The 20,621-nt window shown below is 35.1% G+C and overlaps 1 protein-coding gene across 1 annotated transcript in view; it reads right to left on the reverse strand.

The window, feature by feature from the left end:
• LOC109051983 (fibrinogen C domain-containing protein 1-like) overlaps positions 1–20,621 on the reverse strand; it is a 106,574-nt gene that overhangs the window by 54,855 nt on the left and 31,098 nt on the right. The window contains exons 3-5 of the mRNA XM_042729438.1: positions 19,277–19,756; positions 6,647–6,812; positions 6,221–6,357 (exon numbers count right to left, since the gene is read on the reverse strand). Coding sequence (XP_042585372.1) covers positions 6,221–6,357; positions 6,647–6,812; positions 19,277–19,756 — 783 coding nt within the window. The remainder of the gene's footprint in view (positions 1–6,220; positions 6,358–6,646; positions 6,813–19,276; positions 19,757–20,621) is intronic.

The following is a 20,621-nucleotide window of genomic DNA, read 5'->3' on the forward strand; positions in this document are numbered from 1 at the left end:
AGAGCAACCTCAAGAATCGTTAGACCTCCAGACCTTTAGTGGTCATGCAAAATTCAAACTGTCAAGATGGAAAAAGAAAAAGAAAGATATGCCGAGACTTTTCCCCCTCTGGCAATAATGTTACTTTCAACTTTCATCACCTTTTAAGATCTGGCATCAAAAACAGACCCCATTTTTCCCCCCTCTCCACATCTCCAGACTTGCTTCTCAAGAGTTACAAGGGTCTTTAGGAAAAAAATGAACAGCGCAGAAGTGCAGCGTGTACTCTTACATGCTTTAATAAAAAACAACTAATGTCCAATATGCTGCCTCGAGTTCAAAAGAACACAAAATTCAATCTAGCAACACAAAATTTCATTGTGTACACACCCTCAAGTGATTTCAAACCCAAATGAGAGGTCACGAGAAAGGTAGCCATGTCACATTTGTGAATGAATCACTCTTTTGAATTAATTTGTTGATCCAGATCACAAAAATGATCGGAATGATTCTTTTACAAATCCGACTTAGTGACTCAGCCAAAGTGGTTAACAGCTCACTGGAGAAGATTATCAATAAATAATGACTTAATTTTTATGTCTTCTGAATCATATGGCTTCAGGAGACTAGCGCACAAGATTTATGAGTCACTTTTATGGTGCTTTTGCAAGTTCAAAAGCTCCAGAAGCCATTCATTGTAATTGCATGGACTACAATACTATTCATATACACTATTCAAAATGTTACATTTCTGTTTTTGTGTTCCACAGAACAAAAAAAGTGTTTGGAAGAACATGGGGGTGAGTAAACAATGACAATTTTCATTTTAAAAGCAGCTTAAAAGTCTTGATTAAGAAGGAAGAAAAAAATCATCGAAAACAACAGGAACACATCTGGAGCACTTTTAAAGCAATTCATTATGCGTCCCAAAATTCAAAAAGTTTGAAAAAACACAGAGGAGGACAGCACTACTTATTAAAATGCTTCTGGGGACTCTGGTTTCCAATATTTGAGGCATTTTTTATTTTTTTTTTGCCTGTGAGTGCATTGTTATTTTTGACAAATAGTACTACGAGAAAGCTTCTGACGGAGGGGAAATATTACACAAAGAAACAAATCAATGCATTCAAGTGCAAAATAATCAGAATTTCTTGAAAATGTGCTGGGGGGTAATTGCGGAGGAAACAGTATGCAACTTTCGGTATTAAATGAGTTTGAAGATCCAAATGTCAGCTGCACCATCTGACAATGCCGAATGAGATCCTTAGCTATTAGAAAACAGGCAGAGGTGAGGGGCTGATGTATGGTTGGAATAAAAAAAATCTGGTCCATTTTTTTTAAAACAATATTGAAACTGAATGATTTTTTTGAGCTCCATTTATGGGTACTAGGTTATCTGTATGCGGATGAATGCTGCACTAAAATACTTTTGACAGTGTTTCCTGCAGTGCTACTGTATTTACAGTGCAGTGGCAAAAGAAATGACACTTGAGCTAAGTTGTGAGTTTTAGCTTGCAGTTTGAATTGACTGTGATGAGGGAGAAAGACCAGGTGCTGTAAAATTAACACAAATTATTCAATTGGCTAATTCTCACTGGTTTACCATAAGAGTCAATTAGTTCAAATGAATCTGTTATGACTAAAAGAATCAGCTCTGAATGTACTTGTTATCAGTCTGAATCCGCATTACAACAGAAGAATCATATGTTTTGAAGCTTATCATTGTTTAAATGGATAAAGCAGAAAGTCAGAAACATACACTCTTATTGTTTTGGGGTTGGCAAGATTTTTTAAATGCTTTTAAAATATTATTACATTTTAAACTATAACTTCTACAACATACAGAAATCATCCTGATATGCTAACAAATGTTCAAAACAGTTATGCTGCTTAACGTATGTGTATTTATTATGATGAATAGAAAATTGAAAAGAACAGCATTATTTAAAAAAAAATCTAAATATTTTGAAACATTTTAAACATCCTTACTTTCACTTCAATTAATTTAATGCATCATTGCTGAATAAAAGTATTAATTTCTTTAAAAAATAAATAAAAACTGACAACAAACCTTTGAATGATACTTAAGTGTTATTGGTTTGAATTATTCAGTAAAATGAATCATTAGTACATCATTACAAAAGTGCATAAAAACAACCCAGGTTACATGAGGTGACTCTGAACAGACTGTGTGTGAAAATTACCTATAGAAATTCCTTTAAAACAGTCATTGTATAATTCACAAACTCAGCATGCATGCTTTCAAGTGTCAAAACAGTTCATCACAGTTCATTCAAATGAAAACAACAGGGCTCAGACAGGTGCTAGTTTTGCAAGCTAATGGAATGTGTGAGGACGTGAAGTTCATGTCACTTCACTTCTCTGTTACCTCACTTCTGCACAGACATTGACATTCTGTTCACAAGCTTCCAACAGAGGTTCACATCACACTGAGTCGTGTCACACTTTTCTTCCCAACCAGTATGCTGAGAGAAAGACATTTGGGGTGAAGATCATCTAGTAGATTGTATTAGACTGATAAAAACCTACAAACTGAAACAAAGGGCCAGAACAGTGCTTTCTCTGCCTCTTTGCTGTTGGTCGATTTAACTGAGTGTTTAGGAAAGTGGTGTTCAGGAACGCTGTTTGGAGGTGGAATGCACCTGTGTGCTGATGGAGGTAGAACAGGGACATTTTTCCAGACGTGGCAGACAAGCACAGCTGCCTTCCAGATGTTTATACATCCGATTACTGCATAAATGAAATATCTGCTCCAATTAACCACAGTTTGCCACTGTCATTTGTAGTTTCAGCGGATTCTAGTTTTTTCATCACCCCCATGTGCACTTTCTCCTCCTAACCCTGTCTGCCTATGTCTTTCTGCCTTTTTCTGCATGTATACAGGAGCAGCGATTGAATTGAACATATTTAAAGAAATAGTGTGATTGAAAATGAAAATTATGTGGTTATTTTACCCATGGAACACTAAAAAAAATCACCAATCTGATCTTTAAATTCACGACTGTCAAGCTTATAAAAGTACTATAAAATATGGCTCACAAACAAATGATTCTAATGTGTCAGTTCTTTTAAATTAATTGTATAAAAAACTTCATAATCAGTCTTAAAGATATAGATTTGAATCAATGTACATGATTCTTATGAGCGAGATCTTTTAAATCACTTGGTTAAAAGAGCCAAAAATCAGCCTTGAACATATGAGGTATTATTCGGAATCAGTGTAACAAAATGAAAACAAATGATTCGTCTGGGGTAGGTATTTTATATGAATTGGTTAAAAAACATCTTTTTTTTTTAGGGTGAATGGATGATTCTTATAAACCAGTTCTTTAAGTAAAATCAATCAAAAAGAGTCTTAAACATATGGATTTACATCAATGTTAATTCTAATGGAGTGATTCTGATGAGCAAGATCTTTTAAATAATTTAGTTGAAAAGTGTCAATAATCAATCTTGAATGAATTACCAGTCAGAATCAGCGTAAAGACTCACAGCAAATGGATGACTGGCTAAAAAGACTCAAAAATCTTAAACTTACAAAACATTGATTTGAATAATTGTAACAACTCACTGCAAAACATACTATTCTTATGAGCAAGATATTTAAAATGAATTCATTAAAAAAGTTAAAATTCAGCCTTGAACAGTCTGAAACAACTGTACTGCAAACAAATGATTCTTCAGGGCCAGGTTTTGCATATGAATTGGTTAAAAAGACTCAAAAATCACTCTCAAAATGCATGCATATAATTGTATGAATCAGAGTAATAACTCTCTGTGAACAGATGATTCTTGTGAGCTGGTTCTTTGAAATAAAATACGTATTCTAAATCTTCGGAATTCAAACAAGAGCTTTGTGGAAGAAAAAGGCTTAAATTTAAATTTATATTCATGTTTTACCTTCCTCACACAAAGCTATTAAATGACGCTATCATTTTTGGTGCTTTTATTTTATTTATTTATTTGTTTGTTCCTTTTAGAGTTTGACACACATAGCCACTATGAACCGTTGTTATACAAAAAAAGCAGCATAAAAAAATATCAAAAATGTCTTTTTTGTTCAGCAGAAAAAAAATAACATTATGTTGGTTTGAAATGACATGAGGGTATGTAAATAATGACAGAATTTCATTTCTGGCTGAACTATTCCTTTAATAAACACCAGAGATTTGGAGAGGCGGAGAGAGAACAGCTCATTCCACCACTAACTGAGAATGTCCATGGCAGGGATTGTGTGCATGTCCGAGCATGTGAAATTACACCCTCCCCCATCACCCGTCTCCGTGACCCGCCTGAACTTGGCTGATCCAGCAGAAAAGCCCCACATCCTCATCAAAAAACCGCTGGAGGCCGCAGATGATGAATAGGGGCATTGGATCTATTAATTCCCTGTAACAGTTCCTTTCTGCCTCTTCAGATTCCCAGCACTCCCGGCACGCTTAGCAGTGAAAGACGACGTGCTAAGCTAGCGCTCTCGCTGCAGCAAAGCAGCATTGACTGTAATCAGGGAATACAATATGTCACCCTTTTCAACACTATGTATGTAAGCCACCAAGAGAAAATATGAAAATACGTGTCCTGGCAGATTTATCGGAATGAAAGCGATTGCGTTTTTTGTGTTCTCAACACAAGGACAACTCAGTATTGTACTGTCCTGTCCTCTCTGCCTCAACCACTGACCTTAATGAAATACATTAAGAGGCTGATGACCATAAAGACGATGTATCATCAAATATCTTTTTTCCTTTTACTGCAGATGTCAGCCTGCCTCCTACTGTGTCTTTATCAGGATGCTCAAAGTCTTAGCAACACCATCTGCTATTTGAAATATCTCCTTTCATTGCAATAGCCTTGCATAGACAAAGATGGACTTACGTAAAGCTTGTGATGTTCACCAAGTATTGTTCAAATTACTTCTCTGAGGACAGTGAGCAAATGAGGATACGGCGGTAACAGTGTTCTTTCAATTATTCATTATCAGATATGTTTCACAGAGATTAATCAGTTGGTTTTACAAATAATAGCACTAAATTAAAACAAAGTGCTTTTCTGTTTCATATGCTTAGAGGATTGGAAATAATGAATACAAGATTTGAAGCCACTTGTTTATAAAGCAGTACCGCTACCTACCAACAAGTGAAAAAAGACATCCCTGGGAATTGATTAAATCCTTTTTAAGAAGAAGGAACATGCTGTCTGAAAAGCAAGAGCTGGAAACGTGCCACTTTGAAGCAATCAACGTTGTGCCACTGTAACTGCAATTTTACAAAGTGGACTCTTTAATAATGGTGCTAGAAAAACACTGTTCAAGTTATTAAATAGCTGTCATATTTGTAATGAGCAGCATTATCAAAACCTCAGTACTGTATGAAGAATTCTACACAGTGTCCTATACAGGCTATAAATGATTGTTTACAAAAGATACAATGTGTGTGTATCGAATAGATAGATAGATCACTTTCAGTTTCTCCTCCGCTTATAAGCCGTAATCTAATTCTGTTAACACTTAATAAACCAAATTCAAGTTCTGAGTGTCATATCACCAGCAATTAAATCGAGACCTGGGACCCTAATGATAAGATTATTCATAACAACTGAATAATCAGTCAGTGCAAACCCACCAAAAGTAAATCATTCACATTGTAGGTAAAAAAGCTGGAAGCACCTGTCTGTGACACATTTTAGAGTGCTCTTTAGTTTTCTGCTTGTCAGACTTGTTAAATGCATATAAGCTTGGCATAAATGGCACAGCAGAATCTTTACCAACTGGCACGCTTCTATCACAGCATGATATATACTCTATATATATCTTATCTTTATTTTTATTCAAAAGACCATGAGATTAAGACTCTCCTGCATGCATCGAATGTGAAGATAATGCTCTCGGAAAAGATAGTTTGCTCTGTCTATTCTGTATGCAGCTGCTGTAATGAACTGTACACTTGTGAAACAAGTTTGAAGTGTGTTTGTGCATGCGAATGCGTTCATGCGCGTATCTGTGACCTGCTTACTAATGCGTGGGAGTGTACGCTTAACAAGTCAATGCCTAATGGAGTGACTCATTACTAGTGATTTTTATTCCTACAGCTGTTTAGTCAATTCAGATATATTTGGAGAAAAAAAAACAAACAGCTCAGAGGTGACCGGAAACAATGTCCCAAATTTGCCCCGAGCTGCCGGTGTACTGTATGACGCTGACTTTGGGAATTGTGCGACTCACCGTCCATCCGCCCCCATCAGTAGTCATGTCACAGAAGACCTGGAAGCCTGCTGGGTAATGTGTGGGGAACACAGAGTAGATACCATCCTCTCTTTGCCCGCTGGCATATATGTCACTGCAATCCCTGGGTCTGGAACCTGCCAGAAGATACGACGTGCCAGCATCATCAATCTACATTACACGCCAAACCATAACTGCATCTGTTTTTTTATTTTTTTCATTTTTTGAGAAAGCCGTTTGAGGTACGGCGTAAGAAAAGAAAGCTTCAGAATTCAAATCTGTCATCTCGCACCAGCTGTCTAAGCAGTGGCATGTCTCTTTCACACTGCTAGAAAGCTTATGAGGGAATAGGTGTGAAACCATTCTAGGCTTCATTAGGGCTAGCTGGAGACTTGAGAATATGTGGCTAATGAGGGTTTTTTTTACCTTCTCCACCGGCGCAGCCCTTGGGCCGGACGCTGTGCACCGGAGCCCTCTGCAGATCTGCCTTGAGACGGCTCTTGATGTTTCCGGTTTCCTTCTGCATGGAGCTGAGTGCATCGCTCACAGAGTTCACCACTTTCACCATGTTGATCTGGCTCTCTGACAGCAGCTGGATGGAGAGATAAAGCAGGAGAAAGTTTGAAGGACAGAGGATAACACACATGATTCATTTCTTTTACTTAAGACTTACATACTCACATGTTTGAATCAATCTGATGATTCCATTAGAAAAGTAAAGCCACAGTACAAAGTGAATCAAAATATTTTGAATCACTTTGCAATAGGGCTGTGAAGATAATCGAATAAGATGATCATGCGCATCTTGTCAGTAAAGCCGGTTCTGTGATTAGTAGTAAAGCTCCATCATGTGCTTTCAGATGGAGTGGCATTTAATACACAGAGTACATGTAGTTCACTGACAAGCTATGCAATACCTGTTCATTATTGCCGATGTATCACCTGAGATTATGAACGCGACATTGCGAGATGCGCATGATCATCGCATTCGATTATTTGCACAGCCCTAGTTTGCAAACATATGCATATACATATATGTGTTTATAAATGTATATTTAGAATTCATTAAATAGAAATAGACTCTTGTCTAATTGTTATAATGTATTATATTTATAGTTTAATGTTTTAATAGTTTTATTAAAACGAAAACCACAAATTTTAATTTAAATACTGTATTTCAAACATTAAAATATGTAACCAAAATGCTATTTTTAAACATATAGTTTTATATAAAAATTACTATATAATACTATACATTACATATTTTAATGCATAAAATGATTATTTATGAAATATAAATATAGAAATAATAATTATATATAGATAGACAGACAGACAGACAGACAGACAGAGAGACGATAGATAGATAGATAGATAGATAGATAGATAGATAGATAGATAGTTGTAAAACTATTAATTATAATTTAACGTTTTATTAGTTTTTAATTTAAAAAAATCATTAATTTAACATTTACTCTACAAATACTTACAACATAAAATCAGATTAACAAAATAATGTATGTGTGTGTGTGTGTATATATATATATATATATGTGTATGTGTATACACACAGACAGTAATTCATACTAAATAAAAAGTATAGTATTTTATTTTTTTTTTTTTTTTTTAATAATTACAATTTATGTTCATAAGTCCCTTATTCTCACCAAGGCTGAATTTATTTAATTAAAAATACATTAACCACAGCGATATTATGAAATATTGCAATTTAAAAGAATTGTTTTCTGGATGAATATATTTCAAACTGTGATGCAAAGTTGAATTTTCAGCACATTCCTTCAGAAATCATTTTAATATGCTGATTTGCTCCTCAAGAAACATTTCTTATTATCAGACCACTGAAAACCAATTTTGCCGCTTAACATTTTTGTGGAAAAATTGCTTGCTGCTAAACTCGTGTTGCGTCATACCTGGTTTGGACATGATTTCTTTGGCATTTCTGTGCTGTTATAACAGAACCTTGGTTGACTTTGGCCTTTCTTAAAAGCCTGGCTTAAACAATAACAACAATGGAGTCTCTGTATCAGCATGTGGTCCCCGGCACTGCATTAAAGTAACAGGTGCACTATGCTGCACAACAGTGATAGCGCTTCAGTTTAGCAGGCTCACAGCCAGCGGCTCTGGAAACCGCTCGGTTTGAGTTTCCCAGACAGCTCTCTTTATTGCCTGCATCAGCAAAGCCTTTCAGGTCACCTCGATGTGGGAAAAAAAACTTGATTCTGAGTGAGGCAAAATGTGCACTTTTCTCCAAGGACAGATCTCTGTGTTTCACATCAAACATCATGAATCAACGTGGCACTTGAGGATGTAGGAAGCTCAGTTGGCGATTAGCAAAAATTAGCCCTAAAGTGAAGTTTGTTTCCTATGACACATGAAAGCGTAAAGCTGTCCTTTGGGGTGTGAATGAGCATTGAGTTCTTTGAGAGTGTGTCGTTAACAAGTCTGCGTGTGTGCATATGTCGCTGTGTCACACTGCAAGCTAAGTGTGAGCTGGTGTGTGTGTGTGTGTGTGTGTGTGTGTGTTTGTGTGAACTCGCTTGAAGTTGATGACGGCTGACGCACTGAGCGGATGGTCAGGACATTAGCACTCGCAGCTCTCAAAACGCTGCCATAGCAACACGTCTATCATTACGAGGCCACCCAGCATCAAAAGAAAAACATCACATATATGAAAAAAAAACATAATGTCCCCAAAAGTACAATGCACTCCATGATATAACCTCTAACTAAACCCATTTGTTGAATGGCTCGAACCTCTTGGCTTACACTCGACAGGACGCAAGACCTCAGTCACTACATACTACTCTAAACATTGCCTCTCTTTCATTATAGCACACAGCATGAAACTACCAATTAAAAGATCCAGGCCTTCACAACTCACTTTGATCTATCAATTTCAATGGCTGTGTTTGGAACAGAATACATTGTTTACTGCATACATATATTTTTAACAAAGAGTATATCAGTATGTCAACAGTAGCCATTATTTCATGATGAATGTTTCGATTACTTTTTCACATGCATAAACATATTCGAGAATTAGTCAGAATTTGTTCATGTTTGTAAACACATCAATATTCCTTTTTCTCAAAAATGTAAAACATCTGGCATTTTTTGTGTGTTATTTTTAGGATTTTTGCGGAGGTTAGGAACTTATTTTTGATTTTTTTTTTTTTTTTTTTTTTTGTTTTTTTTTATGAATTATTATTAACATGGACATTAAATAATAAAAATAATAATAACAATAATTGTTATTATTATTATTATTTATTCATTTATTTTATTATTATTATTATTATTTATTTTATTTTATTTTATTTTATTTTATTTTATTTTATTTTATTTTATTTTATTTTATTTTTCTTTGAATATCCACATGTCTAAAATGGCCAAACAAAGGTAAATTTGGGTGCTTTTAAATACTGACAGTTGAAAAGTAAAACTATTGAAGAAATACATTTTTTGAAGTGAAGAGATATTATAGATTATTTATATAAGTTTATAAATTATAAAAAAAATCACACACACACACACACTCCACACACACACACACACACACTATAGATATATATATAATGTTATACAATTAAATAATATAGTCGATATGTATAATATATATATAATATATATATATGTGTTTATATAATATATATATATATTATTTTTTTTTTAATTTACATTTATTACATTTATTTATACAGGCAGAAGAAACACATTTTTATTGCAAAAAATAAATTATTTAATTATTTTAATAATTATTAATGAGTATATTATGGATATTCAAAATAATAAAAACAACAACAGTAATAATAAATTAGTTGTATTATTATTTGAATATCCACAGTAACAGAACTTTCATTCTTATCTGTGCACGTCTAATCAAAGATAATTTTAGGAGATTTTAGATACAGACGGTTAAAAAGTCAAGCTATTGAAGAAACACATTTTTGCATTGAGGAGGACACTCAAACATTTCATAAATGTTAAAACCAAGGTCATCCTGCTCTTGTTTTATTGTTAAAGACATGAATGAGAATTAATGAGTTAGCCAAAGTACTGCTCAAAATTTCAGTAAAATATACTGCAATAGTGCATCTTAAGTGTTTCCAGAAGAAAAACTGAGGAAAAGAGCATGCATGTCCTCAATATAGTATATTTAGATCATGCTGATTACATTTACGCTACACAATTCAAAAACATTTTAAACTGAAAATTATATACATGCAAACGACATTAACACCACATGACCTCATCACACTGCACCTATTAGCATCTCGGAAATAATACCCATTTTGCATTTTTAATCCAATTTTGTGTAAAAATGTATTACAATTTGGCCATCCAATCAAATAATGAGTCAAGAATGAGATATATTATTGTTATTTCTGGATTGTATATCACACTGTAATTGGAAGATCAAGTCAACCACACTTCATTGTGGGATGTCATATTCCACACCGAAAACTCTGGTTTATAAGGCAAACGTAGCAGTTTATGCAGGTATTTTACGTGAATATACCTGTATACCTGTACTGTATATTGCAGAAACAGCAAGAGCGATAAGCTAGTAAGCTATTACGAACTATTACATTACTTAACCCTAACCCAGCTACATGAGCACCCACTGACTGCACATATTCCAGAGGTCTGTATACGTCCATCGCTCTAAAACCATGTTAAGAGATGATGGAGGAAAATGAACTGAGGTTAAGTGTCTCATGGTAGAATATTTTAGCAGATAAAAAGACACAGGTAGCCCCTCTTTTAAATAAGTGCTGCCTAGCCCATTTGTCATATCCAGGCTGGACCAGGACATCGATGGCATAAACATTATTTAAAAGGAATCTGCTTCCTGTTTGAGGGGCTTCCATTAATAAGTGATGTATTGCAAATTTGTTCCTCCGCAAGACTCCGTGTCATCAATAATCTCGCCAACAGAGTATGCATCCAAGTTTGGAACACAGCTCTCAGTTTTGGAAATGACTGATGATAGATCAAAGGCGAAAGATTAATAAGCACAATCGAACAGGAGGAGACCAAAGGGAAAAATTGTGCTACTTGCTGACACATAAAAACTTTCTTAGTATGCAAATGACTGAAACACAAGATTCTGCACTCATGTGAACACAACGTTTCCTATAGACTGTGCTTTCATTTTAAATTCTCTGGTTCTACAACAATAGCTTTCGGATAATTCTGCTGTTAAGTTATTTCAGGCCTAATTTAATAGCGATGTCAACATGCACCTATAAATTATCAAATAAAATGGCCATAAAAAGAATTTGGACACCTTTGAACAAATAAGTCACGCTTAAAATGTCATTGTCATATATATATGATGTTGAGTTCCTAAAGTTCACACATATATATAATGAGAATAATAATAATAATTATAACAATAATTTTCCATAATCTCCTTTTTTGTCACAAAGGTTATTTTCAGAGAGTTTAAGGTTCTTTTGAAAGAGAGCGAAAGCATAATTAATAATCAAATATTTAACAACAATGTCATTGTCAAGGCATAACAACAATCACAAAAAAGTTAAGTTGAAACTGATCGTTCATTCGAGACACCATCCTAGCGTTTCACGGCAGACGACAGATGCGATTTTGCCAGGAGAAAAGGGAAAGTGTCAGCATGTATTAATTTCAAAGTCTGGCTGACAGATGAGTCAACATTTCCTTCCTCCACCCACCTTCCAAAGCAAAGGGCAAAAGAAAGTGGTCTCTTTGCCAAAAGTTGATCGTAAATAAAGAAAGGCCGCAAGCTTCTCTCTTCATAGAGCAATCTTCCCGGGCAACCGCTCTAATGAGTCTACACTCATAATTAACAAGAGAGTTTTAATAAGGTCCTTGTAGCAGGACTAATAAGTTCTCCTGCAAGACCAAATGGGGTTTAAAAAAAAGATTGTCAGAGGATCCAGGTTTCCTGACACACTGAACATTGGTGTTAAGATGCTGTTAAAGTGGAATAGTGAGGTGCAAACTACTTCCCCAAATGCATGTTACTGATCTCCTGCCACCTCAGATGTGCTGCCAACTCTGCAGCCGTGGCAGTGACCTAGTTGTGAGCACTCCGGTCTAAACGAGGAAGGGAGATGGCAGGTACTTGTGCTTTACCGGAAGCAAATTATATTCCATGCAAGTTAACAACATGCAGCTATTTTAAAACGGCAATTTAATTTAGCTTAAGCTGACTTTGCAATAGAAATACAGAGATTAAAGTATGATTAATCACTGAATTTAATAGATCATACTCTTTAAAAAATTGTTATCTATCAATATCTATGGTTCCTGAAGAATCTATAAAGAAATAGTCCACCCAAAAACAAAAATCTCACTCTCAGGCCATCCAAGATGTAGATGAGTTTGTTTCTTCCTAGGAACAGATTTGGAGAAATTTAGCATTGCATCACTTGCTCACCAATGGATCCTCTGCAGTGAATGGGTGCCGTCAGAATGAGAGTCCAAACAGCTGATAAAAACATCACAATAATCCACAAATAATCCAAACCACTCCAGTCCTTCAATTAATGTCTTGTGAAGTTAAAACTGTATGTTTGTAATAAATAAATCCATCATTAGGATGTTTTAGCTTTAAACTGTCACTTCTGGCCAAAATCCATAATCCATAATAACAATTGTTCCAGTGAAAAGGTCACATCAAAATCCACCAACATATTTGGTTAGAACTGTTTTGAGTGTTTCTGCTTGTAAATGGTGCTTGATCTGTGCATATTTCTCTCCTTATTCAGATGAGATGACTTGTTCACTAGAGAAAGAAGTATTATGGAAGCAATGGTTTTAAGTTTAAAACATCTTAATGACAGATTTGTTTCTTACAAACATTCTTACATACAGCTGGAGTCATGTGGATTACTTGTGGATTATTATGATGTTTTTATCAGCTGTTTAGACTCTTATTCTGATGGCACCCATTCACTGCAGAGGATCCATTGGTGGGCAAGTGATGTACTACTAAATTTTTCCATATCTGTTCCAATGAAGAAACAAAGTCATCTACACCTTGGATGGCCTGATGGTGAATAAATTTGTGTTCTTTTAACATCCGTGGAACATTTTCTTTGCATTAAAGATTATTTTCAGTGGAAAAAGGTTATTTAGATTTTTAAAATGTTCACATTAAAAAATAGTTCTTTCAAAAGCTGCTCACCAAAGGGTTCTTTGGGGAACAAAAAAGAGCAGGTTCTTCTATGAAATTGCTGTGAAAATCAGTTTGGGACCTTTTTTTAAAGAGTGTACGCAATGGTGTTTAACAGTGAGAAAGCTATGTTTTTGCACCACACTGTATAACACATTCCGTGGAAGTTATGCTATAAAAGTGGCATATTCACTCCAATGCGTCACCATGTTCCCCGTGTTCTAGTTTCTCGGGAGCACTGAGATGGGATAATGACTGAGGAGGCCTGGATTCAGCCAACCTCATTAATGATCCAGGGCTTCTGCCGAGTCAGATTGCTAACACCTTGGGATCCACAAAAGAAACCTTTATTCATCCTTCAAAGACGCCCTGAGGATAGGTTTACTTAGCATCTCTGCAATTCCATTGTCACTGGAAGTAATAAACCTTCTAACGATCAAAGGTCGAACATGTGATCTTGCACCACTAGTGGTGAAAACTGGAATTGCAAAAATAAAGAGATTTCAAACACCCCTACCACCCACTTTTCAGCAGCCTTGGTTCCGGACAAAAAAATTTACATTCATTTTTTACATCTAAGCCATGGACTCCACAAACCAGCTTTGACATGAATCACACTGCAAGATTTGACAAATCATAAACAATACAAAAATAAATTATGTTGTTTTACTACTGAATAAATTAATAATTCCATGAAGTAATGATAAGTGAGAACAATTTAAGTTTACTGCAAAATATTCAGCAATTTACCAATTCAACAGTTCCAAACATTTGGAAGAAACTAATGCTTCTATTCAACAAGAATGCTTTAAATTTACCAAAAGTGACAGTAAAAAACATTTACAATTGAATTTTTTTTTTTCAAATATTCAAATTTCAAATATTCATCAAATAAACCTGAAAACAAAACAAAACAAAACAAAAAAACATATGGTTTCCACAAAAATACTAAGATTTATGATTTCTGAAGGATTTTGTAACACTAAAGACTACAGTAAAGACTGCTATAAATTCAGCTTTGCCATTACAGGAATAAACATATATTTAAAACAGATTTACATAAATATTGAATCCACTATTTTCTAGTAAGCACTGAGCAGATATTGCATATCATTTTATCAGTAGAGGGTAAGTAAACACAGGTTATAGACAGATCTAATCACATGAGCTCAGTATTTCATGGTATATCTGTAATTAAGTTTTAAAATTACCCTTCAGAACTTTCATTCGGTATTCTTGTAATTCCGCTCAATGACCTCATATTTGCTTTCAGATTTATCCTGCGGTTTTCAAGGAGAGAGTGTGCAAACCAGTTTATAGCTCCCATCAAGCTAACCACGACAAGTGTATGTGTCCCTTGGGCTGAGAGATCCATCCATATCATGAAGTTATCTCTGACTCTGTGATAAATAATAAAAAGCTCCCATGATATCTCCAGGCTGTAAAGTCTAAACTCCACAAGGCTGAGGAATACAACCCCCTTTTCTCAACCCAATCATCCCTATTGATGGGGTTGTGTTTTTATTGTCTGGCCAAGGGAATCTAATGAAAGCATGGCCTAAGTTTACTGGCTGATCTGAATATAGGGGCCGCAGATCCCATCTGTCTCTCATTCTGTCTCCTGCTCTCCAGAGCCAGGTCTAAAACGATGCTATCACATATCAGACACACAGGACACCTACGGCACTTTGATATATATATTAAAAAATATGGACAATTACGCCATAATTTAGACAATTTAACAAAGAATTTGACTGATCAGACTTTTAGTAGATTATCAAGACATACCAATAAAACAGTATTTAAAAACTATTATTATGAGATACTAGAAAACATAGAAATAGCTGCTTTGATCAAATATATAGTAGAATATATTGATCAAAATATATAAGACAGCTATGAACTGTAAATTTTTTACAGGAAAAAGCCACACAGTCAAATCTCGATAAAGCATATTGAAATATATACACATAGTCATAGACAGACAACGGCATGTAATATATTTTTATATATCTTTTTATAATACATTTGAATATAAAAAATGCTACAATTGTTTACATATATACTTTTATTTTAAATGTGATTAATCGTGATTGATTGTTCAGCCTACTAATATTATGTAAATATATAATATATATGTATATAACAATATAATATAATATAATATAATATAATATAATATAATATAATATAATATAATATAATATAATATAATATAACAAAAGAAAAACATTTTGTCATAAAAAGCTGCACAGCCGAATCTCAATAAAGCACATTCAAATGGGTCTATATCTCTTAAACAGACATCATCAGGTTGACTGAATTCTCTGCTGTAAATTCCTTCTGGTGTGCCACATTGAATAAATTCCTCCACTGTTTGACACCACTGAGCTCCAATAAATTTTGTCATCTCATCTTTAAATGCACAGTGAAAATAAGGTGTTTGGCTAGTGGGGATGATGGCATACGGCTGCATAGTGTGAGCTTGATCCCACGCTAGTTCACGGGCAAGTCACTTCCTTCAAGTTTCAATTAAAAAAAAAAAAAGAGAATGAAATAAAGACAGAGCCGTTCATCACATGAGAAAAGCTCATAAAGACCTTTAGTATGCCAACAACATATTGGCGGAAGAGACAAATGGTATCTTGTAAACACTAGGAGATTTGTTGAATGTTTGAGAAACCTTAGTATTTCAGCTTCAAATTACTGTCAAGAATAAATAATCTCTCCATCTGCTGTAATCAGTGAGTGTTACACTCATAAAAGGTCATAAAGTGGGAGCTTGTGGGACATTGTGAGTAATGGTGCTTGTGATTCTCTTTTAGTCTTTCGTCTTGACAATCCAGACGGTGCTGATGAAGGCTCTTATAATAATGACACAGGTGAAGGAGAGGCAAGCGATATGGTTCTTATGAAGTTGAGTCGAACTATTTTAAAACTGCTGTCAGTAAAAAGTTCAGCAAAATGTGGTTTTCAAGTAGATGTCAAGGCCTGTTCACATGAAATCAGATGCCTCACAGGAGCATAACATATATCAAAGTTGGGTTATATTGAGAATGTGGAGAACTTGAATGGTGCACAACCACAAAAATATTAAGCAGCTAAAACTGTTTTCAACATGGATACTAATAAGAACCATTACTAAAAATTGAGCAGAAAATCATAATATTAGAATGATTTCTGAAGGATCATGTGACACTGAAGACTGGAGTAAAGGCTCCTAAACATTTCAGCTTTTACTTTGGCCGAAATATTTTGGAGGATTGAAATCAATGACAGAAACTGGTGTTTAATTATTATTTCTCTAAATGACTGTGTCAGTGTCTATTTTGTGTACACAATGTGGATGAGTTACATCAGGTAAACATGTCAGCTGTGTGGACACTAGTGATGGATTAACAATATTGATTTGTAGTTTTTAATCAATACTGGTATGGATTTTTAAATCTCAAGACTAATATTCTACTCTACTGATTCTATCCTATTTTCTGTTGATGTGTGAACTTCACTAAACATTATTTGTAGCACACCTGATATCCAATAATTGCAATAAGCTTTGTGCTTTCTTGCTTTTAATATGAAACTAAGTCTCAGGCTGCAAATTCCTGTCAGCCTGTCAATTTTATCACAAAATACATACAATAATTGTGGTTTTGACAGTAGTCCTTCCTTTCAAACGGCATGTGAGCCAATGTCCTCTTCCTATTTACTACTACTTATAGCACTAAATAAACATGAATGAACATCAGAAAGTATGTTGAAAGAAACCATCATGGTTTAAATGTTTGTTTCAACAACAAATTGGAGTAGAAACATAATTCAGTTATCAAAATGTTGACATAAATACTGCCTTATGTGCAACAATACTAAATCCAGAAGAACTGTGGGAACATCTCCAAGATGCTTCAAGAGACCAACCTGCAAAGTTACAGTGCTGTTAAAAGTTATAGGCACTTGTGTAAAAATGCTGTAAAATGAGGATGCTGTCAAAAATAATGTCATAAATAGATTTTCATTATCAATTAACTTCTATTAACTAAATTAAATCAACATTTGGTGTGACGGTGTTTTGCGTTTAAAGCAGCTTTTGCCCTAGGTGCACCTGGGCATAGTTTTCAGGTAGCTTTGCAGGTAGGTCTCTTGAAGCATCTTTATGTAGGGTCTGTTTTTGAGGTTTTGTTTCATGTTCTTGTTTTCATGTCTTTTATTTTGTAGTTTGATTCCTGCTGTTAGTGTCATGCTTCCCTTGCCGTCATGTATCTCTGCCTTGTGTATGTGTCATGTTCTCATTGGTTATGGTCTTATCATGTGATCCCCTTGTCTGTGTTATGTTCTGATTGGTTCTCTTGTTCATTGTGTCATGTTCTGATTGGTTGTCCAGGTCATGTGTCTTGTTTCCCATTGGTTTGTTCTTGTCATGTTAACCTCATGTTTGCTACAGTAGCCACATCATTGCCATTGTCTCTTGTTGTGTATTGATGTTGTAACCTGCTGTTAGTGAGTCTAGTCTGTTCATGCCATGTCAAGTCTGTTCTGGTCAAATCTGTTCATGTCTAGTCAAGTTGGTTCATGCCTAGTCAAGTCTTTGTTTATTGTTTAGATCACTGTAAATAAAGCTGCACTTGGGTTCCCACAACTCTCGCCTTCAGTGGACTCATTACACTTGGAGATGTTGCCACAGTTCTTCTGGATTTAGTCTGTCCCAGTTTGTTCTATTTCTTAATGTCATTCCAGACAGACTGGATGATGATGAGATCAGATCTCTGTTGTCAGACTCCTTGTGCAAAAAAAGAAAAAAAAAATCTCACTGGATTATTACAAATTAATGGCAAAATTAATGTTTGGAAATGTAAACTGATATTTCCTACTGACACACTACAGCAAAAGATAGAAATAACTGACTTAAAACCATTTTTAGCTGGTGAAAATACTAGTGTTCTAATAATTTTGGGCACCACTCTATATATATATTCAAAAAATAAAAGATTATGTTTACCTAATATATGTATGTGTGTGTACTGAGGGAAAGGAAAGATGAAAAGCAAATATTTTATATTTATACATAAAATATGAATATTTATATATAATATAAATTGTATACAAGTATATATAAATAAAAAAAATAAAATATATATATATATATGTATGTGTGTGTGTGTGTGTGTGTGTGTGTGTATATATATATATATATATATATATATATATATATATATATATATATTATACAGTACACACATACAGTATGTAAACATAAACTTTTATTTTATATGTGATTAATCACGATTAATCATTTTGCAGCCCTAATATATTGATCACGATTAATTTTTTTGTAGAAATAGATGATATTTTGATAATGGAAGTAATTGTGTCCATGGAAAGCAGACGGCAAACCAAATTTAGAATAGCTGTTCCATTATAACCAGGCACATATCCAGACCAGTGAGGTGAGTGAGCCGAGTCAGGTACCTGGACTGCAGAAGTTGGGCAATGCTGTACAGTCCCAGCAAATTATGCCAGCTCACATAGTGTGCAGCATTACCCAACAACCTCATAATCAGAACCAGCCTAAAAAATGGCGCATTTGCATTGTTAACTCATTTGCATAAATCCTTTAAAATCAGGCGCTAAAACAATGCAAACAGCACATGCAAATTAAACAGTGCTATCAACGGCACCATTCATTCATTGTGAATCCTCCTAGCATTGTTGTATTTTAAAATCTTGTTTTCTAAGTTCTTCATGCCAGAAATTCAGACTTGGTATGCACTGGAATTTGGCTTTGTGGATAATGCAACAACTACAAGGAACAAATTCATTTCAGTCTGATTCGTTGGGTCTCCTCTTGGAGCACCAGTGAAATTTCCCAAACTAACCTGAATAAGCCGGCCCTGTTCAGTCTGTAGAGTGCTGAGCTCCTGTCCAATGTTGCTCTGGCCTTGTCTAAGCGCGTTGTACTCCATCTTCAGCTGACTGGCATGGGCGGACAGCTTGGCCACCTCCTCGGCCAGTTTAACAAGCAGAGCCCGATCTTGCCCTTTCACTGACTTTAGATCAGTGTCATGGTCGGTGAGTGAGTGCAGCAGTGAGGTCTGCACACCCTCTAGACGCAGGAAGTTATTGTTGTAGTCGGGGCAGTTGGGGTCAATAAAGATGTTGATGCGGGAGCCGTCACCTCTCTCGATGGTTACCAGGGCATTACCCTCATCCTGGTTAGTGCTGATGAGAGGGGGGGCATCTGGGCCGCTGGGCGCTTGGTAATGGTTCATCAGAAGGATGATCCCGGTTACTGTGACAGCCAGTAACACAGCAACAAAGAGCAGGATGGTGCATAGGAGATAGCTACAGCTCATCCTCTGTAGAAAAACAGAGAAACCAGACGCATTAGCATACAGAAATAAAAGACAAGTCTGAAAAGAAGCATTAAAATGACCAGCACGTCAAAGACAGTCAGAAATGTGTGTGTGTGTGTGTTTTTTTTTTTTTCATTTTAATCTTAAATACAACTCAGTAAAACTGATGCATAAGTAATACATGCCGATTAAACTTGCAGGAGGCCATATCAAATCTGACATACACCGATAACACAGATTTAAAAGTAGGTTTCCTGCAGCTGCAGCTTACAAATTTCTAAAAAACCCTGTTGAGCATTAAACATGCATGGAGATGCTTCTTGAAAGTTTAATCTTCTATTATGTAATACCTGAAGACTACCAAATGCATAACTTCAGGCTTTTCACAACGGTGTTTATAAAAGACAGAAAATAAATTGTATTTGCTCGGTTGCCTAAGACCTAATCATTATCCCCTGCTCCAAATAATTTAAGTCAGGATGATAGTATTCATAGAACATGATTGCAACCTCAACCAGTAGGAAACTCTGGATTTTCTATGAGCCTGGACTTTCTGAATCGGGAATGTTTTGATAAGGAATTTGAAATTGCTCACATCAACATTATGACCTCTGGGACTTTAAATCAGTATATAATTCGATTCATGAATTTAAGTATATAACCTTTGGAGAAGATGTTAATAATTTTAACAAAATAAGAGTGGTTAAAGAAAATGCATGTTTTTTTTATTTACTACTGCCCTGTTTCATAAGCTGTTTCACCCAGATGTTTACATAGAGTCCACCAAGACAAAATAATAACTGAATTTACATAAATGGACCAGATCAAAAGTTAACATACACTTAGATCTTAATACTGTGTTGGAAAA

Source organism: Cyprinus carpio, chromosome B8 (genome assembly GCF_018340385.1).
Source record: "Cyprinus carpio isolate SPL01 chromosome B8, ASM1834038v1, whole genome shotgun sequence".
Taxonomy (NCBI): Eukaryota; Metazoa; Chordata; class Actinopteri; order Cypriniformes; family Cyprinidae; genus Cyprinus; species Cyprinus carpio.